Genomic DNA, 21,566 nt, shown 5'->3' with positions numbered 1-21,566 from the left:
GGGGGATTGTAAAATGCGCTCTCTCTTTCCCCTTGGCAGGGGGGAAAAGGGCCCCCCCTCTATCTGATAGTCATTAGCATCAATTAGCCCCGTTTGAAGTAGGCAACATCTTTGTCTCTTTGCAAAAAAAGAAATAAAAAAACCTTTCAGGGAGCCCATAATAACATCTGGAGCAGGAGAGGCTGAACTCGAGTTCCCCACTTTCATCTCTTGTCGAGGGACTTGGAATGTTAATGCAGCCTCATTCTTTAATGGAGTTATCAGGAAATGCTTTTCACCTCCTTCCCTTTGCTCAGGGGGGATGTTTACAAAGGGCTGGGGGCTTTTTGGGGGGCTTTTTGGGTTGTTGTTTTGTTGTTGGGATTTTTTTTTTACCCTTTCCCTAAGAAACTCCCCCTAAGAGATCCCCTTCCCTTCCTCTTTTATTTTCTATGCTCTTGAAAAACAAAACAGGAATAAAATATAATGAATAGGATAAAGCGAATAAAATAAAATAAATAAAATAACCCCCACCAGAACACCAAAGAGGATCAGATCCTTTCACATCCCCTCTCTGGAGGGGCTGGGGTGTGTTGGAGCTGCTGTGGCAGGGGAGGTGGGGGGTCCCTGCCAGAGCCCCCCGCCCTGCCTGGCTGCTGGGTGCTACATTTCCCAAGTCATTAGCAGAGGGTGAAAATTTCCAGCTTTCCCACCAAAATGCATTAGCTGAGCACACAGCACTAATGGGAAACAGGACGGCTCGTTAGGCAGCGGCTGCGGCCGAGGGGGAGAGGCTGAAGGGAGAAGTCACCTGGGGTTTGGCTGGGGATGCATCCGTCTGTCCATCCCTGTCCATCCCAGCAGTTCCCTCTGTCCATCCCTGTTCATCCTGACAGCTCCCTGTCCATCCCAGTGACTCCTTGTCAATCCCTGCAGCTCCCTGTCCATCCCTGTCCATCCCAATGACTCCCTGTCCAACCCAGCAGCTCCCTGTCCATCCCTGCAGATCCCTCTGTCCATCTCTGTCCATCCCTGTCCATCCCTGTCCATCCCAGCAGTTCCCTGTCCATCCCAGCAGCTCCCTTTCCATCCCAGTGACTCCCTTTCCATCCCAGCAGATCCCTCTGTCCATCCCAGTGACTCCCTGTCCATCCCAGCAGATCCCTCTGTCCATCCCAGTGACTCCCTGTCAATCCCAGTGACTCCCTGTCCATCCCAGCAGCTCCCTGTCCATCCCAGTGGCTCCCTGTCCATCCCAGTGGCTCCCTGTCCATCCCAGTGACTCCCTGTCCATCCCAGCAGTTCCCTGTCCATCCCAGTGGCTCCCTGTCCATCCCTGCAGCTCCTTGTCCATCTTTCTGTTCACCCATCCTGCCCTCAGCTCACCCATCCCAACCTCCACACAGATCCTTTAATAACTGCAGCAGCTCCGACATTTCCTTGGGAATCACAGCAGCAGTCGGGATTATTATAAAGAGCAAAAATCAGGAATTGATTTAATAACCTTCTAATAACCCTAAACCTCATCCAATGGCACCTGTGTTCAATCCCACAAATCCTCTGTGCCAGCAAAGCCAGGAGCTGTGAATCTCCAAGGATGTTTTTTTCCCCCCAAGGTGACTTTTTTTGGGAGAGTCTTCAGCACTCGCCCAGCTTTGAACGTGTGATTCCAATTAAAGCCGTGGTTCCACGGCAGCAGGATCAGAGCTGCCTGTTTGGATAAGGAGCAATAAAGCAGCAGCTGTATTTATTCACTTATTTGGAAGCTGCTGGGGAAGACAGGATGCTAAAAGGCTGGAGAAAAAAAAAAAAGTGTTTTAAAGGCAAACTTCAGGGACTCTTTTGTCTCCTGTGGGCATCCTCCTCCCTGAGGATCCTGTAGCCATCACCAGGGTGCTTCCTCGTGAGCAGGATAATCCTGCCTGTGTATTCCCAGCTGCTTTGAAATGCTCAAAAATACTGAGATTTTTATCGTTATTTCTATGGATTGTGCAGGGAAAAGAAACTTCAAATGGCACGAATCCCTGTTTAAGGCAGGATTTACTGGATATGGCCCGTGAGCCTGTGCATGCAGGGATGGTTAATGCTGGGTTATTAAACCACAGGGGATTTTGTGCTCTGTGCTTATTAACCTGGAGACTCTGGGATTTCTCTGTGTTTGCACACAGCAGAGTGAATTTCCAGTGAGAATTTGGTGGGATTTGAGCAGGAATCCCTCGTAGGAGAGGTGTCTGTACCATCCACAGCTCCCCATGAGCCCATGTGGCCGTGCCAGGCCCCAAGGGTGTCACACAGGGATGGCACCAGGTCCATCCCAGAGCACCTGGGATCCTGTGAGAGCTCCTGAGGCGTTTGTCCCATATCCCCGATATTCCAACACACTCCAGCACACCTGGGCAGGTACAGACACGTCCCCCTTGGCACAGGGGCACCATGTGCTGGCACAGCCCATCCTGGGGTCCCTAAGGAGTGTGGCCAGGAGATGGTGTGGGGGCTCCTGGGAGGCCTGGGAGCGTTGAGGATTTTGGGAATGGGACTAAGGGACACAGTCTGTGTGGGGAAGGAATCGCTGCTGCTGCTTCCATTGGGAAGGAGCTGAGGTGTTGGTTGGGATGGCTGAGGAAGGAACAGGGGTCCATGAGGAAGGAGCCATCATCCATGGAGCCATCATCCATCAGTGGGGTGGTCCATGGGCAAAGAGCACAGGTCATTGTAGGGGAAGGTACAGGGTAGGTGACACTGGAGGGGACAGCAGGGAAAGAGGGGTGTCCGTGGGGTGCCAGGGTGGGAGGAGTGGTGATTGTGGGAGGGCTGACATGGAATGTGGGTGACTGTGGGGCTGTCCGTGGGGAATGGGGGAATCTGTGGGGCTGTCAGGGTGGAAGCAGGGGATCCATGGGGATGGAAGCAGGGGATCCATGGGGGTGGAAGCAGGGGATCCATGGGGATGGAAGCAGGGGATCCATGGGGATGGAAGCAGGGGATCTGTGGGGTAGAGCAGGGGATCCGTGGGGTAGAGCAGGGGATCCATGGAGGTTCTGGTTTGGGAGGAGGGGTGTCCAAGGAGGAGCTGGAGTGTAAGGAACATTTCCATGGGAGTGTGGGTGGCGAGCAAGAGATGTCAGTGTGGAAACTGGGGTGTCCTTGGGGATGTTGATAGGGAAGCTGGGGTGTCGCTGAGGAAGCAGGGGTGTCAGTGGGGTGTCGCTGAAGAAGCAGGGGGGTCGCTGGGGGTGCTGCTGGCAGCCTGCGGGGTGTGTGCAGCCCCTCCCCGCCCTCACTTTGCATAGGATCGCGGCTGTCCCCGGCCACCCCCGCCCTCCATATAAGCCTCCGGGGCGGCGTTGGCCACAGCGGCCCGGCCATGCTGCAGAGCCCGGAGTGCCCCCGGCCCGGCCCGACGCCCCCCAAGACCCCGTTCCACATAGAAGCGCTGCTGGCCCGGGAGCCGCCTCGCCGCGGCCCCGCCGTCCCCGGGAGCCCCGGGCTGGTGGCCCCGCGCTGGCCCCCGGCGGGACCGGGACCGGGACCGGGACCCGCACCCGGAGCGGTCACGGCTGCACCCCCGGTACCGGCGCTGGGGCCGCTGCCCGGAGCCTGGGGATGGGGCTGGGGCTGGCCCGGTGCAGGTGAGCGGGGGGAGCGGGGATGGGATGCGGGACCGGCACCGCATAACGGGGAAAGAACGGGCTGGGGTCAGCCCGAAATGCTGGAGCGGCGGAAAATCGCCCGGAGCAGCCCCGGAGGGAGAGGAAAAACTTTTCCTTAAGAGGTTTTTTCCCTCCTCTGTAAGCGATCGATATAGCGAGACCAAAAATGAACGCTTTATGTGGGTTTTTTTGGCTGTTGTTTTTTGGTTTATTTGTATTATTTTGTTTATTTTTGTTGTTTATTTGTTTATATGGTTTTGTTGTTGTTGTTTTGGGGTTTTTAATACTGCGAGGCGGTTGCTAACACACCTGACGTCTCTAAAGACTCTGCTAAAGAAAGAGCCTGTGGTTGATTCCTAAAGATCCTACGGGATTTTTTACTAATCCATCATTCAGTCCTGGTGCAGAATATCCAAACTCAGAATACCCAAACTCCAATGTTTGCATTAGAGATGGAGCCAAAAACTTGGAATAGGTTCAATAGTAAAGTGACAGAGCTAAAAAAAGAGAATATTCCAGCACCGGGGTAGGGGAGGTTGGGACTAGATGATCTTTAGGGACTTTTCCAACCCAAAGCAGTCTGTGATTCCATGAGATTTTACGGGTGACTTTTATTTCTGCCATTTCTTTCTCCTCTCATATATCAGGAAGGCATTTCACTGCCAGAGTTTTAATCAAAAACCTGCTGTAATTTCCCAAAGCCTGGCTCCTAAAATTAATTTCTTCACCTCTGCTGCTGTGTGGGTCCCTCTTCTCCCAAATTTGCTCTCATCCCTCTCTAATTTTGCTTTCCCTGCAATTTTTCACTCACAAAAGTGAAACTGCCAAGTGTTTTGCAGCACGTGGCCCTTAAAACTTCATATTTTTAGTGCAGAAGCATCTAAGGAAAAATGGTTTTTGTTGATCCGTGGGTAAAATTTACACCATGGTGATGGATGATACTGCCTGATCTGTCTGGCTCTATTTTCACTGGAACTTTATAAGGACAACGAGCAAGTGATTTTAACAAAATATCTCTATTCAGAGTATTTTTCCTGAAATTAAATATTCCTTTTTAGCATTCAGACTGTGAACTTGCTGTAGTCCAGGCAAAACCTGCAGCCAGGCCCACGTGTATAAGGAACTCCAGCTTTGATCCCGATGCTACAATATTCAGATTTTCTGATCTTTTATTAAGTACTTAGCACAACTATTTAAGGTATTATTTCTTTCACGAGACAGCATCTGCAGAATCGTGTTAATATTTATATTATATCAAACATCCAGGTATGAAAACACAGTTAAACAATTTGCAGAGCGATTTCCACTCAGCATTTCATGTTGGAAATTACACTTGCTATTATTCCAGTGTTAAAATAGAAACAAAAAGTGATGGGTGAAAAGATTTTTAATGATGAAAATAGTTTTAAGTGCAATTACAGCTGTTAAGCTGTCAGGTCTCCGTCCCACAAATCCTTAAACACACGCAGAACTTACACCCAATTAATGAAAATAAGTAGGTCAAGGTGCAGGTTTGTGCCTGGAGAACGTGACAAGATCAGTCATTAAAGGAGAGCTAAGTAGCAGGTGTGAATGGGGACCATTATGTGCAGTATTTCCATAAAAGCTAGAGAAACCTGCCTTGCCACAATATTTTGGAAGAGCAGACATGGGGACCATTATTGGCCGCATCCTGCCGGTGCATTCGGTGCTTTGCACATGGAAAATCCCGCTGGTTGTAATGAATGGATTATTTTAAAGTGGAGCTGGTGCTGGGAGAAGTCGTGGTGCCATCAGTGCTGCCCTTCCCTGGTTCCTAAACCCTTCAGGCTGAGCCCTGCAGGAGCTCTCCAGTGCAATCACCTGGGCATGGAATCACAGAGCTTGGGCTGGGAAGGGATTTCCAAGGGCTCTGCAGTGAGCAGGGCCATCAGCTGGATGAGGAGGATGAGGGACTGAGGAAGGGGAGACCTGCTCTCAGTCAGGTGCCAGTGGCAGCGCTGGTGTTGGATTGTATGTTAATTTATGCTAATTACGGTTATCCTCAGGCCACAGCTGAAGAGGAGACAGGTCAGATCCACTTGTTAATCCTGCTAAATCCTCAGCACCCCCTGGGAACTTCATGGGGAACAGAGGTGCAGGATGTGGTCCTGCATGAGAGCTGGCTCCTGGACACTGAGCCCGTGTGCCAAGGCAAGGGGAAAACCAGGGGCCAGACTGGGGTAAACACCCCCAAACTTTGAACATTTGTGATTCAGGGGTTCTTGAGACAAAGGTGGGATTTTTGTGTTCTGAAGCTCTTGATGCAATTTATTATCCTGTTACAAAAGTCAAGTCCTGCCCACCTCACTGAGTGCCGATTTATGTGGGTCTGGCTGTACCAAGGCCTGTCCTTGATGGACCCTGAGGGTTAAAACCATAAAACAGGCCCTCAAAAGTTCTGCTCCAGCTTTTCATAGGAAAAGGAGCCTAGATGAGATTATCTGGGTAGGGACAGGGCAGGGACATCCCTGCTGGGTTTGGTGCTACTTTCTCCCAGCTCCTTTGGCACACACCCCTTGAATTTTTGCTGCTTTCTCACAGGTCTGGAGTTGTCTCACTGTGTCGGGACCAACTCGCTGGGTCCTGCTGGGCCTTGGAGGTCGGGGGGGCCCTGCAAGATGAAGAGAGTCCGCACAGTCTTCAAACCAGAGCAGCTGGAGCGGCTGGAGCAGGAGTTCCTCAAGCAGCAGTACATGGTGGGCACGGAGAGGGTGGACCTGGCTGCAACTCTGCACCTCACAGAGACCCAGGTAAGGGACGTGGAACTGATCCCAGGGCTGCTCTGTGCTGATGTTCCCTCTGGGAAGGTGGTGGGAGGAGGACACGGTGTAAAGTGACCCGTGGGACACTCTGCTGCCAGGTGACATTGAAGAGATGTGCCTGGAGTTTGGATGGTTTCTGGATAAGATTTCTGAATCCATGAAGTGGAGCAAAAAGCATTCAGGAGCACAGCCCTGCTGTGCTTTAGAGTTGGAGCTGGGCTGGTTGCTGTGTCTGCATTGTTGAGTTCCTCTGGAGACTGTTTCAAGTGTCCTTTTATGACACTGGATATAATTCTTTCCCTGCTCCACTGTGTGAGTTCCTGCTCCTCCCACAGAAAACAGTTTAGTATGGAAAGAAGGAGCCAGGTCATCTTCCACAGTGGGATCTAAATTCAGCTGGGAAAAAGGGACAGCAAAACAAGGCCAGTTCTGGGGGGACAAGGGATAGTTATCGGGGGTCTCATCATGTCCTGAGGCACCTGCAGTCCTGGGGATGGGTTCAGGAGCTCCTTAGGGAGCTGCTTCCTTCACTTCCCTGGCCAGACCCTTCTCAGTGCAGCTGCATCCCCCTCTACCCTGATCCTTTCCCATCACTGCTCTGCCCTGTGTCCCCATTCACTATTCCATGAGGGAATAATGCACGTCTCCATTTTAAGGAACTCTGCTTTTTGGGGATATTCCTCTCGGAAACACCTGGCATTGCAAAAGGGCTCCCGGAGCCCTTGGATTAAACTGTTGTGCCACTTCCCATCCAGGTCAAGGTGTGGTTCCAGAACCGGAGGATCAAGTGGAGGAAGCAGAGCATGGAGCAGAAGGCAGCAAAGCTGTCGCAGTTCGGGGTGATCCAGCCTGCGAGCGCCGACTCCACAGACAGCAAGGACCACGAGGAGGACACTGTGGACGTGGAGCTTTGAACAGCCGAGGAGATTGGGCTGGGTTTTGATGCCTGGGGACGTTTCTGTGCTGCTTTGGTCCAAGCAAGACTGATCTGAGAGCTGGAGTTACAGGACTAAACTGCAGCGGGCTGGAAGGAGCCCCCGAATTTCTTTGGCTGCTGTTTGGTAGCCACGTGCTGTAACTCCTGGGGCTTCATCACTCGATGACAGGTGATCTCCTGTTTGCTCATGAAGCACCAGGACACACAAAGTTTCCAGCAGAGAGGCTGGGTGACAATCAGTGTGTCTCTGCTGCTGGGGTGAGAATTAGAGAGTGACTGATACTGGGGTGACAGTCAGAATGATTCTGATGTCGGGGTGACAATCTGCAGGTTTCTCTGCTGTGGGGGTGACAATCAGAGAGTATCTCTGGTGCTGGGGTAACAACCAGAGGGTGACTTTGATGTTGGGGTGACAATCAGAAAGTCTCTGATGCTGGGCATACAATGGGATGCTCTCTCTGATGGCTCTGAGCACAAGGGCATTTAAAACCAGGGTCACTTATGTTATGTGTGCCTGTGTTCTCCAAGGAGGGAGGAGAATCTCCCTGATCTCTTTTTCTTTTTAACTTGATTCCCATGTTTGATGTTCAGATCAATCACAACCAAAATACCCCAAACAGGGAATCCCTTTGCTCCCACCCACAGGCTCCTGCAATGGGATGAGCAGGGTCTGATGCTGCCCTGGAGCACAGGTGCCTCCTCCTGCCAGTGCCTTGCTGTATCTGTGCCTTTTTCATGGCTTCCCACACCTGCATTCAGCTGTCTCTGTCCCCTGGCACTGCTGTCCTTGCCCAGGGTGTGTGTTTGTGCTGCTGCTGCTGCAGGGAACAGCCCCAGGGCTGGCTGAGGTGCAGGGCTGGAGGCTGCAGTAAAATCCAGCTCCCAACACCTCTGCTGTTCAGAGGCCCCCTGCCCCGCAGCCAGATGTGCCATTCTGGCCCCGACTGCAGCTGCTGGGTTCTCTCCTCATTATCCGGGCAGGTGTCCTGGGACACAGCACCTGGAGCGCTCCGAGCACATCTGGAGCAGCCCGATGCAGTTGACAGCTGGATTTTTGGGGGTAGGGAGGGCTTTGGGGGGCCAGGACTGAGGACTCAGGCTGTCACCTTGCCTTCCTACGGCTGCCCAGAGCCATCAGCTCAGGATAATTTATTCTGTCTCTTTCTGACCTAGAACACTGTATATCACTTTACTCTTACATTGTTATTTATAGAAATGTCTCTTTTTTTGCCTTAATACGTGTCACTTATTTATTTGCTTTGTCTCCTGATAAAAACTGAGTTAATTTTAAAAAGAGAGATGGAATGAGTGTAAAAAAGAAAAAAAAAAACAGATGGAAAAATTTCCAGGTACTCATTTTAATTTTCAATTGAAATTAGTGACAAAAAAAAATAAACCAAATGTATTTTTCATCCTTCTCAAAAGAGTTTGAGGAGGTTTTTCTTAATAAACTATTTTGGACAAAATATATATTAAAGAATTTTTTTCAATTGATTGATGACCTCATATCAAAGTAGATGAAGAGAATTGCTATCTCTGGGGTGGTTCCTGCAGAGATAAAACTACATTTTCAGTGAGAGCACTCGTGCCTGGTGAGTATGGGGTGCTCAGGCTCCTGGAGAACAAGAACCTGTGTCTGCAGGTGATGTGGCCAAACCTTTTCTGCAACTTCTGCTCTGCCAGCCTGAGGGGCTGGAGCGTGTCCAGGGAAGGGAGTGGAGCTGGGAAGGGGCTGGAGAATTCCTGGGGGAGCTGGGAAGGGGCTGCAGAATTCCTGAGGGAGCTGGGAAGGGGCTCAGCCTGGAGAAAAGGAGGCTCAGGGGGGACCTTGTGGCTCTGCACAACTCCCTGACAGGAGGGGACAGCCGGGGGGGATTTGGGATCTGGGAACAGGGACAGGAGGAGAGGAATCCCAGAATCTTTGAGGCTGGAAAATCCCTCCAAGGTCAGCGAGTCCCAGCTGTGCCCAATCCTCACCCTGTCCCCATCCCAGGGCACTGAGTGCCACATCCAGGGATGGGCACTCCAACCCTCCCTGGGCCGCCCCTGCCGATGCCCATTCCGCCCCTTTCCATGGAGAAATCCCTGAGGAAATGGCTTCAGGTTGTGACAGGAAAGGTTTATATTGGATGTCATGGAAAAATTCATTCACAGGAAGGGATGCCCAGCTCTGGCATAGCTGCAGTAAGAGTAGAAACTCCATCTCTGCAGGGATTTAAAAGCCGTGCGGATGTGGCACTTGGGGACATGGCTCAGTGCTGGGGAACATTGGACTCGTTAGTCTTAGAGGGCTTTTCCCACATCGATATTCCATGAATCGCTGAGGATGTAATGGCAACAGGAGTCACCCCACCTGAGCCTTGTCCTTGTCATCCCTGCCATGGGGACAGTGTGATGGAGCACAGCCTGCGCTGCATCCCACAGACACTGTTTGTCCCTTGTCCCCTGCGGGTGCCATGGAGGTAGCAGCTCCAGCCTTGTCACCCGCTGTGGTGTCCCTGCCGCGAGCCGACAGTGACATCTAGTGATACCAAATGGCTCCCCAAAGCCCCGAGCACGGAACAGTCCCGAATTCCCAGCCCTGCTCCCGCCGCCTGGCCAGCGAGGAGCGGGGCTGAGCCGCAGCGCTGGGAGTCAGTAAATACAACCCAACACGCATTTCCGTGGGCTTTAAAGCTTTGCAGACCCTCCAGCAGGAGGTAGCGAGGGCAGAGCGAGCACAGCAGCGTGTTTTGAAGGCGTTTTTGGGGCAAGTCGAGCCAGTTTTGGGTCCGCAGAGCAGTGGGCGACGCCTCCTCCCTCCATGAGGGGAGACCTCAAGTGAGGGGGGAACGTGTGTTCCTGACAGGGCTGTGACAGCTATTCCTCTACCATTAAATAATAATTGAGTGGGGAGAGACCGCGAACTCCTGTGCGGTTTGGGGCGGCAGCGGCAGAGCCCCGGCCCGGTTTGGGGGTGTTTTGGGATGTTTTTGCGGTGTTTTGGGGTGTTTTCAGACGCCGGCGGGGGCTGGGGAAGGGGGGCCAAGATGGCGGCGGGACCCTCACACCCCGCGGCTGAGGGGGATGACGGCGAGCGCGGCCCCTCAAGGCGGCGATGGCGAGCGCGGGGCCCTGAGGGGCGCAGGGGGCGGGGGCGGAGGAGGAGGAGGAAGAGGAGGAGGAAGAGGAAGAGGCGCTGCCCGGCGGGTCAGGGCGGGGAAGTCGCCGCCCGAAGATGGCGGCCGCGGCGGGGCCACACGCCGGGGCTGCGGCGGAGGCGCGGTTCATCAGCAGCGCCAAGGTGAGCAGCCCGCGGTCTCCCCTCCATGAGGGTCCGGCCCTTCCCGCCCGGCTCGGGGCTCAGAGGGAGCAGAAAGCCGCAGGGTCCCCTCGGCATGGAGGGATTCCCTCAGCTCCCGGCTATGACTCGGCTTCGGGCGCGTCCCTGACCCGCGGTTGTCCCTCGGCAGGGAAAGGGTTTGTTCGCCACCAAAAACATCCGCAAAGGGGAAACTGTCTTCGTGGAGAGGCCGGTGGTATCATCCCAGTTCCTCTGGAATGCCCTGTACAACTACCGAGGTGAGCGGCTGGCGCTGGCGGCGTGTCCCCGTCGCTGTCACCTGTCCCCGTGCGGTGACCGCGGGACCCCGGAGGAGCTGCCCGGTACCGAGGGAAGGGTTTGGGTTTGTCTGAGCGCCTCTGTAAAGGTGGCCCTGCTGCCTTTTCTGCCTGTGCACTGAACTGTTGACAAGCTCAGGTGTCATCTGAGGGATGGTGACTTCTGTCAGCTCTGGAGGAATGTGCCACCATAGAATCTTGGAATGGGTTGTGTTGGAAGGAGCCTTAAAGATCATATTCCACGCCTGCCATGGGCAGGGACACCTTACCCTAGCCCAGGGTGCTCCAAGCCCCATCCCCATGTTCCTCTCTGGTTGTGTGGCAACACAAATGGCTCTTGCCCTGGGTTCTGGTCCCTTTCCTTTCTGAAGGCTTTCCTGTGGCATCCATCTCTCCATCCATCCATCCATCCATCCATCATCCATCCATCATCCATCCATCATCCATCATCCATCATCCATCATCCATCCATCCATCATCCATCCATCATCCATCATCCATCCATCATCCATCATCCATCCATCCATCCATCATCCATCATCCATCCATCCATCATCCATCCATCATCCATCCATCATCCATCCATCATCCATCCATCATCCATCCCTCCATCATCCATCATCCATCCATCCATCCATCCATCCATCATCCATCCCTCCATCCATCCATCCATCATCCATCCATCCATCCATCATCCATCCATCCATCCATCCATCCATCCATCATCCATCATCCATCCATCCATCATCCATCCTTCATCCATCCATCCATCCATTCATCCATCCATCCATCCATCATCCATCCATCATCCATCCATCCATCATCCATCCATCATCCATCATCCATCCATCATCCATCATCCATCCATCCATCCATCATCCATCCATCTCTCCATCCATCCGTCATCCATCCCTCATCCATTCCTCCCTCACCCACCCATCCCTCCTGTGTCCCCACAGCCTGTGATCACTGCCTGCGGGCTCTGGAGACAGCAGAGGAGAACGCCCAGCGCCTGCTGGGGAGGAGCTCTCTGGTGCTGCCTCACCCCGAGCAGTGCAGCATCAGGAAGGACCTGCACCAGCAGTGTCCCCGCTGCCAGGTATGGCACTGCCAGGAGGGACCGTGCTCTTCCTGGCATCACTGAGTCCTTCCCATCCAGCCAGGCTCTAGTGCTGTCTGCCTTTGCAAAGAGCCAGAGCTCTGCTGGCCAGGGAGGGGGCACAGCTGGCACAGCTGGATCTGGGAGCCCCTGTTCCTGCTGCCACAGCGCTGTCCCCTCGCTGCAGGTGACGTACTGCAGTGCAGAATGCAGGCAGGCAGCTCTGGAGCAGTACCACCAGGTCCTGTGCCTCGGCCCGTCCCGGGATGACCCCACACACCCCCTCAACAAGCTGCAGGAGGCATGGAGGTAGGGCCTGGCCTGCCTGCTGCTCCAGGGGCAAGGGAGGTGACTCTCCTTGCTCTACATCCCTGCACAGGGTGGCTGGAGGGCGGGGATGGCCGTGGGACACTGCCCAGCTCTTCCTCCTGCTTGGGTGTTGTGATCTTTGGTTGGGTGTTGGCAGCCCAAGGGTTTGAACACACAGCTGAGCACTCTTTATGTTTCTCCCTCTAAAGAGCTACAAAGCACTGAGCTGCACAGCCCTCACTCCTGCAGTTTTATGGTGCTCCTACAGATCTCCAGCCTCTGGGAGATCCTCCTTGTAACATCCCATGGGTCCATTTCTGTCCCTGCTTTCAAAACAAATGGTCCTGGGGGGGACAAGCAACATCCCTGACCCAAATCTTGTCCCAAGCCCCAGCAGAGTGAACAGGATGGAAGGGGATTGTTTGTATGGGTGGAGCAGGAAGGTGGGTGCAGGTTTCTCTCCACTGGACCCCCACACAGCAATGCTGCACTGACCACTTTGGTGTGATGGATCAGTGCAGGCCTGACCACACTTATGGCAGCTGCCTCTGCCTGCCTCCAGCTTTTCACTCCCATGATCTGCTCATCTCTTCTCCATTTGAATCCCACAGAAACATGCATTACCCCCCAGAGACTTCCAGCATCATGCTGATGGCCAGGATGGTCGCCACCATCAAACAGGTACAGCGAGTGGTTTGTTATCCCACTGTGGATGTTGTTCCCAAGGCTCTGTTTCCTTGGCCTGGCTTTCTCAGCATTTATTCTGACAATCTTCCCTCTCTCTGGGCTGGGGAGGAAAGTGGTGTTGGTGCAATGCCTCTGCTTGATTCTTCTGTCAGGCTAAAGACAAGGAGTGGTGGATCAAGGCCTTCTCCCAGTTCTGCAGCAAGACAGCAAATGAAGAAGAGGAGATTGTGCACAAACTGCTGGGGGACAAATTTAAGGTAAGACCCAGCAGCTCTTGAATCCTCGAGCCTTCCTTCTCCTGCCTGTGTCTGTGAGCCCACAGATGCAAAAGCCTCATTACAGCAGGGAACACTGGAAACTTCAGGCTTAAAGGGAGAGCCCTGACAGTGAGGGAGTGGTTGTTAGAGGGTTTTGGCCTTGTGATGTTCCATGGGATGTGCTGCTCCTTGCTGTGGGGGAGATGTTCCTGCTGTGGGCTGGGACAGCGTGATTTGTAGCTGCGGTGTGGGTGGCTTTTGCTGCTAAAACGGGTGGATTTCACAGCTGTGAGGGCAGCAGCCTCCAGCCTTGCAGGGCAGGCCGAGGAGCCTGAGTCCTTCCAGAGCCTCTGGCCTGTGCTGGGCTGAGCCTCAGGCTGGGCTGACACCCACAGACCTCCCAGCCTGACCCTGACCGTGCTGCTGTGTCCTGCCAGGGCCAGCTGGAGCTGCTGCGTTTGCTCTTCACCGAAGCCCTTTATGATGAATATCTCAGCAGGGTGAGTGCATCTGCCTCCCAGACAGCCTGGGAGCAATGTTTTTACTATTGCTTTATTATGCTTAAAACTATGTTCTTAGAGCCTCCATGGAACCCCTAGTGTTTAAGACTATGTTTTTCAATCTTTACTAGAACTCGAACTTTTACACTGGTATGTAAGACCTTTTACTTACTAAAAGCACTTAAAACCTGTTTTACTTAATTACTTTCTTGGTTGCTTATACTAAAACTTAAACTTACACCTCTACTTTATGTGTGAGTGGCTTAACATACTTCAATCCATCCAAAGGCTTTCATTCAATCCCTGCACTCTGATTTCTCTCTGAAGAATTCAGAGAGACTCCTGACTTACTGACTCCAGCAGGCCAGGGCTTCTCCTGGGGCTCTGCTCGTTCCTTGCTTGCCCCAAAGCTCCCTGTGGCATTTGAAGCATTGCAGAGTGAGGTGCTCCTGGACTCAGTTCCTTTGTGCTGTCCCTTCTGCAGTGGTTCACTCCAGAAGGCTTTCAGTCCCTCTTTGCCCTCGTTGGGACCAATGGCCAAGGCATAGGAACCAGGTAATGGGGCTGTGTGGGTGCTCCCTGTGGGGCCTGGGGGTGTGGATTGTGAATGGCTGTGTTTAAGAGATGGGGAGGGAAAGGCAGACTTAAAAACTTCATTGTGCTGTGTCCAGCCCTTTCACATCCTTCTGCCAGACCTTGGCTGCTCAGAGCCACCTTGAATCCCCTCTGTGAGATCCCACCATGTGCTGACAGCATTGTGGGACTGTAAAAATGTCCTGCTGTTCCTGACAGTGACAGTGTGACAAGTGTCCTGTTGTTCCTGACAGCACTGTGGGACTGTGACTGTCCTGCTGCTCCCTGACAGCCCTGTGGGACTATGGCAGTGTCCCAGTGCTCCCTGACAGCCCTGTGGGACTGTCACAGTGTCCTGTTGTTCATGACAGCACTGCGGGACTGTGACAGTGTCCCAGTGCTCCCTGACAGCCCTGTGGGACTGTGACAGTGTCTCAGAGCTCCCTGACAGCCCTGTGGGACTGTGACAGTGTCCTGCTGTCCCTGACGGCACTGTGGGACTGTGACAGTGTCCCAGTGCTCCCTGACAGCCTTGTGGGACTGTGACAGTGTCCCCTGTTCCCCCCAGCTCCCTGAGCCAGTGGGTGCACGCGTGTGATGCTCTGGATCTGCCCATGCTGCAGCGGGAGGAGCTGGACGCCTTCATTGACCAACTCTACAAGGACATTGAGAAGGGTGAGGCTCTGTGGGAGTGCAGGGGCAGGACAGGGAGCCTCAGTGAATCTTGGGCACATGGATATTTGTCATCCATCCCCTCCCAGTGGGAGGGAAAGGCTCTGGGGAAAGCACCCTGCAGCACCCAGCCCCAGGGCAGTGCTGGCTGTGGGTGTTTCATGTTCATGGACATTCCTTTGTGCTTGTGTGTGGAAGAGCTGGGGTGGACCATGCAGAGCTCTAACCCCTCTCTCTGTGCTGCAGAGTCAGGAGAGTTCCTCAACTGTGAGGGATCAGGGCTCTACGTGCTGCAGAGCTGCTGTAAGTAACACAAGCACTGGGAGGAAAAGCAGTAGTGAGGAGGGAAATGTCCTGTGCTAGGCTCACCTCTTCCTCTGGAGAGAGGGGTTTGTGCCATCTGTGGGATGGGATGGGATGGGATGGGATGGGATGGGATGGGATGGGATGGGATGGGTACTGCTCTCAGTGTCCCCTGGCACCTTGCCCAGCTGTGGAATCATCCAAGTCCTGCCTTGGATGCACTCAGATGTGATGTGGTTCCAGGAGCCACTTGGGCATTTAGCAGAGATCACATTGCCTGTAGGTAACCACAGCTGCATCCCCAATGCTGAGACATCCTTCCCAGAAAACAACTTCCTCCTGCATCTCACTGCTCTGGAGGACATCGAAGCAGGAGAGGTGAGACAGCAGGGCCTGGGTGGACCCGAGGTGACATCACACCTTGGCATCATCCCTGTGTCCCCTACATCCTGCATGGACCCCAGCCCCAAATCCTCCTGTGTCCTGCATCATCTTGGCAGAGGAATTCAATCCCCATCCCATGTAGGGGCTGCCAGACCCCATGTTTCTGCCTGATTCTGAGAGGGACTGGGGTAAATCCTGCTGCTTTGGGGTCATGGAGAGTGATTGTGAACCCAAGCAATTTCTGTTTGCTCACAGGAAATCTGCATCAGTTACTTAGATTGCTGTCAGAGGGAGCGGAGCAGACACAGCCGCAACAAGATACTCAGGTAGGGTACCTGGGGGTCCCTGGGGGGGAACTCACACCCCCTGCCACCCCAAACAGTCCATCAGGGGCTGTGTGTGCCTTGGGGTGTGGCTGTGCATGGGGCTCATGGCAGGGGGTGTGTGCAGCACGTGCTGCTCCTGGTGCTTTGAGCTCCTTGTGATGTGTTACAGCCTTGGGGACCAAGGCTTTGGGGTCCTCCTTCTCTCTCTCTCTCTGCAGGTTTATACCTGCAGACCCATCCTTTTCCTTCTGTGATCCCTGCTGGGGGATCCTCCCTGTCCCATCACCCCTGTGGGGCTGAGAAATGCCCCTCTCCACCCGGGGTACCTTTACCCTCCTGAGCCAGCAGGATGGAACCCCCAAACTCCTCTGGGTCTCACACATTGAGCCCCTTCCTGGCTGTTGTGTTCTCCCACCCTGCCCAGCAGCAGTGTGGGATTGTCCCAACACCATCCTCTGTGTCCTGCCTGTCCCCTTGCCAGGGAGAACTACTTGTTTACCTGCTCGTGTCCCAAGTGCCTGGCACAAGCCGACGACGCCGACGTGACGTCGGACGAAGAGGAGGAGGGCGAAGGAGAGACGGACGATGCAGAGCTGGAGGATGAGATGACTGATGTGTGATCCTGGCCCCGGGCAGGAGGAGAGGGAAGGGAAGGGATGGGAAGGGAAGGGCCTGGAGGTTCCTCCAAGAGGCAGCAGCTTTAATACTAGAACAGGGTTGTGTTGTGGGGTCGGGTGGGCGCCGCGTGTCGGAGGTGCCGGAGGCAGGCCCTGCTCCCGCCTGTCCGTGTTGTCCCTGTGTGTGTGTATGTGTGTGTGTGTGCGTGTGTGTGTGTGTCAGGCTGTCCCTGTCCTCCCTGTGAGGACAAGCTGTGAGCCAGTGGCCCTCCACCACATCCCAGTTCCCTGCAGGGCTGGCTGGTGCTTGCAGGGGAGGCTGGAGGAGAGTGGGACCCAGCCAGCCTTTGGGACACCACGCTGGTCACCTGTGAGGTCTCTCTGCTGTGTCTGTGCAGGATGTGGATGTGGAGGAGCTTGTCCTTCCCACCCTGCAGGGACAAGGGGAATATGTGTGTGTGTGTGTGTCTGTGCACAAGGGTACTATTTAATGTCTATATTAGCACTATCTACACTCTATGGAGCCAGGGCCCTTACATATCCTCCATTCCATGCCTTGGCCAGCACTGAGGGGCAGGAGGATCTTGCAGGGGACGCCTTGGAGGGTGGCCCAGAGCTGGAGTCCAGCAGGGAGAGCAGAGCTGACCCTGCAGAGCCTTCCCAGCTCGGCCCATCCTTCCCATGACACAGAGCCCTGGGCACTGACTGCAGGACCGTTTGGGGATGGAGAATGACCAGAGCTGACATGGGCTGTGGTGTCATCCCAAATCCAGAAGACACTTTGGGTTTTGCAGGGAGGGAGTCGTCCCTCCCTCCAGCCAGCCATGGGATGAGGATGTGCCCGTGCAGGAGCAGCCATGCTCGGGGATGCAGCCTGTGCTGGATGTGTGCTGGCTGCTTCCCTGCTCCCAGTGCTGCCACATGCAGATGTGCCAGTGCAGAGTGGCCCCTGGATGTCCCCTTGTCATCCATCCCACGCTGCCACCCTCAAGGCCACACCACTGCAGTGTCCCTGTGTGCAGACCATGTGGCTGGAGGAACAGCACAGCTCCAAGTGATGGACAGGCAGCAGGTCAGGGATGCACCCGGGATTATTTCTTTCCTCCATGGATTTTTGGGAGCTGTTTTCCTGCTGCCATGTCCGTGGCAGCTGGATTGTGGGACTAAGGGTGGCACAGCTGTGACACTGCCATCACTGCCAGCCCTGCCTCCTGCTGCTTGTCCCCAGCCGTCCTGGGGCCACATCCCTTCAGTGTTCCTAATAAACCAAGACTGGTGACAGCTGGGGAGCTGTGCTTTCTGTTGGTGGGTGCTGAGTGCAGAGAGGGCTGTGAGCCAGGGGCTGCTCCTGTGGGGACACAGGTCTGGGGCTGAGGGAACTGACACCTGTGCAAGTGTGGGCTCTGGATTTGTGACCAGCCCACCCTTGGGGACAGGAGCTGGAGGCTGTGATGTCCTGTGAGGCTCTGACTGAGCCCTGCCCCTACTGCAGGAGCTACTTGGGGAATTTTACTAGGAAAAAATTTGGGGATGAGATTTATCCCTTAATCTGCTGACTGCTGGAAATAAAAGAGAAACTTGCCTTTCTCTAAAACTTACTCAGACTTCATTAGCTCAGACAAAAATATACAGCCATCAGGTGAGCCCTGCTGGTACAGACCAAGCCTGTATCACTCTCCCCCCATCCCTGCCAGTCCTGCATCCCTCCAAACCAGCAGCACAAGGTCAGATGTTTCCTGGGGAGTGCTGGCCTGCTCTGGGCCCTCACCTCCCTCCCACACAGTCACAGCTCGGTGCCAGGCTCAGGGTTCCCCCTGGCATTGGTGTTTGTCCTTGGCCACACACCGGTGCCAGCAGAAAGATCTCCCTGTGGCCGAATCCAGCGGGATTTCTGGAGCATGTTGGGATCCTTTCCTCAAATCTGGTCCTTAGGGCAAGATCCTGGCATCCACCAGGGAGTCCTTGATCCACCACAGCCTTTTGCTGCTACCAGAAGGTCCAGGGGGGCTGCATCATCTCGTAGGTGGGAATGCTGGTGACGTTGACAGGAATGGAGATGACAGCCCAGGGCAGCCCGTGCTGCTCCAGGGAGCGCCTGATCATGTACCTGCAGGGAGGGAGGGGTGATTGTTCCCAGGGTGCCAGGGCTGGGACAGCAGAGCCACAACCCAGCACCAGTCACAACCCAACTCAAATCCTGTCCCCATTAACCAGGAACTGAATCCATGCAAAATGTGGCTCCCAAAGCCCGGCAGGGCCACGCTGTCCCTCCCTGTTGTGGGGGACAAGGCTGTCACTCAGCCATTGCCTTGTGGCACCGTGGGAAGGCAGCCCGGGCACGTACCCGTCCCTGCCCAGCAGGAAGAGCGCGGGGATGTCGGCCGTGCGCCGGGAGCTGTCCTGGATCATCTCGATGTAGAAGCTGTCGTTGTCGTAGGCGTTGTCGGCGATGATCACGGCCCGCCCGCCGTGCTCCTGGATCACTCGTGTCTTGGACAGGAAGGAGCAGCCCCTGTGGCACAGACACCACGCTGTGACCAACTCCTGGTGGCCACGGGCAGCTCCAGAGCTCGCCTGGAGGCACCCAAACTAGGGATTGTCTGATTCCTTGATTCCACACCTCCTCCAAACCCCGCTCCTCTGAGTCTCTATTTTAGGCACAAGCCACCCACACTCCTAAAAAAATATGAAAGAAAATCTTGGGATGGTTTGGGTTGGAAGAGACCTTAAATCCCATCCAGTTCCACCCCGTGCCATGGGCAGGGACACCTTCCACTGTCCCAGTGTCCAACCTGGCCTTGGACACCTCCAGGGATATGAGGCATCCAGAATTTCTTTGGACAACCTGTGCCAGGGCCTCAGCACTCTCAAAGAGTTCCTTCCCACTGTCTAATCTAAACCTACTCTCTCTCAGTCTGAACCCAGACAGGATTTTTTTCTACCTTACCACAGGCTAAAAAATATAAGATGCAATTCTCCAGGGTAGGAACACCCTCACATTTTCCTGGTTTATCTATGTGGGGAAAGCCACAGGAAGAATCTAGAGGTGATGGGGAGATGTGGCCAGGGCTCTCCTCCTGCCCAGCAGGGTCCCCCAGCAGCTGCCACGATGCCAGACCTACCCCCTCTCCACCAAGGCGATCTGGTCCTGGATGAAGACCCCATTGTTCAGCTCTCCACAGGCCTCCGGAGGATCCGCCGGGACCAGGTGGATCTGCTCGTACCTTGTGTTCTCCGAGGAGACAGGCAGGGGTGAGCCAGGGGGGACCGGAGCTGCTCCCCCTCCCCACTCACCCCCCACACCCTGCTCATCCCCGTGGGGGCTGCTCTGGGCGAGATTTTGGGCTCCCAGGTACAGAGCCAGCCCTGGGGCCGATCCCCACCTCAGGAATCCTGCAAGGATGCTTGTGGAAGAGCAATGAGCTCCGTTTTAATCAAAACTCAAAATCACCGAGTCCCACCAAGGAGCAGTATTGGCATGGAGGGACCCAAAGTGACAAATTCAGTTTTTAATACTTACAAACACTCCACCGAAATCCTTGGCTGGGGTGGCAGTGAAGATGTAGCGGATGTCTCCGGGGCTCAGCACTTGGAAATACAAATATTCATGGATGCGTAAACCTGGGGGTGAAAGGACAGAGCTGAGAGGCAGGGGAAACTAAAAAATCCCTGAAAAAAGGGGGAAAGTCTCAGTTATTATGGGGAGAGAACATGTCCTTCAGCAATGCCCAGGACTCAAAATGCCCCAAAGGTTTTGGGGTGTTCCTGTGGCAGTTCCCAGGGGCTGAGAGGGGATGGGAGCAGGAAAAGCACCAGGATTGGGGTGCTCAAGGGGAAAAATGTTGCTGGACCATGGAGGGGAGAGGGGTGATAGGCACCCAGACTGAGGGGAAACACACCAGGATCACAAAGGGAAATGAGCTTGGATTAGGATGCAGCAGGAAATGCAGTGGAGCTGGGATGCAGTGTTGGGAAATGTACCTGGATCACAGGGCCCGGAGGGGAAATCCACACTGCACCCAGAGGAAATGCTGCTGGATTGGGATGCTGCGTGGGGAAATGCAACTAGGTCGAGGGGCACCGAGGGAATCGCACCAGGACTGGGATGCAGGAGGGGAAATGCACCCACGCTGGGATGCAGGAAAGGAAATGCATCAGAATTGGGGTGCAGGAGGGGAAATGCACCCGGATTGGGATGTGGGAGGAGAAATGCAATGAAGTGGGGGAACACCGAAGGGAAATGAAATTAACCACAACGGGCTTGGAAGGGGAAATACACCGGGATAGAGACACGGGAGGGGAAATATACCGGGATAGAGACACGGGATGGGAAATATACCGGGATAGAGACACGGGAGGGGAAATATACCGGGATAGAGACAGGAGGGGAAATATACCGGGATAGAGACACGGGAGGGGAAATACACCGGGATAGAGACACGGGAGGGGAAATACACCGGGATAGAGACAGGAGGGGAAATAGAGCGGAATAGAGACAGGAGGGGAAATATACCGGGATAGAAACACGGGAGGGGAAATAGACCGGGATAGAGACACAGGAGGGGAATGGCAATGGGGCCGGGAAGGGAAATACACCGGGATCGCGATGCGCCAAGCGGGGAGGGGGCTGGGCCGGGGTGTTTGGGGTGTGTGCGGGGTCCGGGTCGCTGAGGGGTCCTGGCCGCTGTCCCCGCTCCGTCCGTCCCTCTGTCCCCCCGTCCCTCACTCACCGCGGGCCGGGCAGCAGCAGACGCAGAGCCAAAGCCAGAGCCAGAGCCAGAGCAGCATGGCTGCGCCACGCCCCGCCCACCGGCCCGACCCACGCTCCCCATTGGCTCATCATCTCACCGCGCTGCTTCCTATTGGTCGGTACCTCCATCAATCACGCGC

General features: G+C 54.6%; 3 protein-coding genes across 4 annotated transcripts; 2 read left to right on the top strand and 1 right to left on the bottom strand.

Annotated features, from left to right (window-relative positions):
- The first annotated feature begins 3,343 nt into the window (after positions 1–3,343).
- LOC106862435 (homeobox protein not2-like) lies at positions 3,344–7,326 on the top strand. The gene is made up of 4 exons (XM_088164411.1): positions 3,344–3,602; positions 5,594–5,611; positions 6,192–6,400; positions 7,168–7,326. The coding sequence occupies exons 1-4, from the start codon at positions 3,344–3,346 to the stop codon at positions 7,324–7,326; spliced, it is 645 nt and encodes a 214-aa protein (XP_088020537.1).
- A 3,177-nt stretch (positions 7,327–10,503) lies between these two features.
- On the top strand, positions 10,504–17,957 carry SMYD5 (SMYD family member 5). The gene is made up of 13 exons (XM_088162879.1): positions 10,504–10,632; positions 10,802–10,910; positions 11,909–12,048; positions 12,236–12,357; positions 12,969–13,038; positions 13,197–13,301; positions 13,739–13,801; positions 14,286–14,356; positions 14,943–15,049; positions 15,293–15,349; positions 15,633–15,727; positions 15,989–16,059; positions 16,541–17,957. Exons 1-13 carry the CDS (start codon positions 10,567–10,569, stop codon positions 16,677–16,679), a joined length of 1,215 nt encoding a protein of 404 aa, XP_088019005.1. The 5' UTR covers positions 10,504–10,566; the 3' UTR covers positions 16,680–17,957.
- A 302-nt stretch (positions 17,958–18,259) lies between these two features.
- Positions 18,260–21,525, bottom strand: PRADC1 (protease associated domain containing 1). 2 transcript variants are annotated; one of them, XM_014891431.2, is made up of 5 exons: positions 21,407–21,525; positions 20,197–20,297; positions 19,799–19,908; positions 19,021–19,188; positions 18,260–18,783 (listed from the first exon to the last, which is right to left on the bottom strand). In XM_014891431.2, exons 1-5 carry the CDS (start codon positions 21,462–21,464, stop codon positions 18,663–18,665), a joined length of 558 nt encoding a protein of 185 aa, XP_014746917.1. In that variant the 5' UTR covers positions 21,465–21,525; the 3' UTR covers positions 18,260–18,662. The 2 variants fall into 2 exon arrangements, with proteins under 2 accessions (XP_014746917.1, XP_088019010.1); XM_088162884.1 differs by having other exon boundaries at positions 19,799–19,900.
- Positions 21,526–21,566: the final 41 nt, after the last annotated feature.

This window comes from Sturnus vulgaris, chromosome 4 (genome assembly GCF_052056855.1).
Source record: "Sturnus vulgaris isolate bStuVul1 chromosome 4, bStuVul1.hap1, whole genome shotgun sequence".
Classification (NCBI taxonomy): Eukaryota; Metazoa; Chordata; class Aves; order Passeriformes; family Sturnidae; genus Sturnus; species Sturnus vulgaris.
The sequence above is the reverse complement of the archived record's forward strand: the minus strand, read 5'-3'. Positions and strand labels throughout refer to the sequence as shown.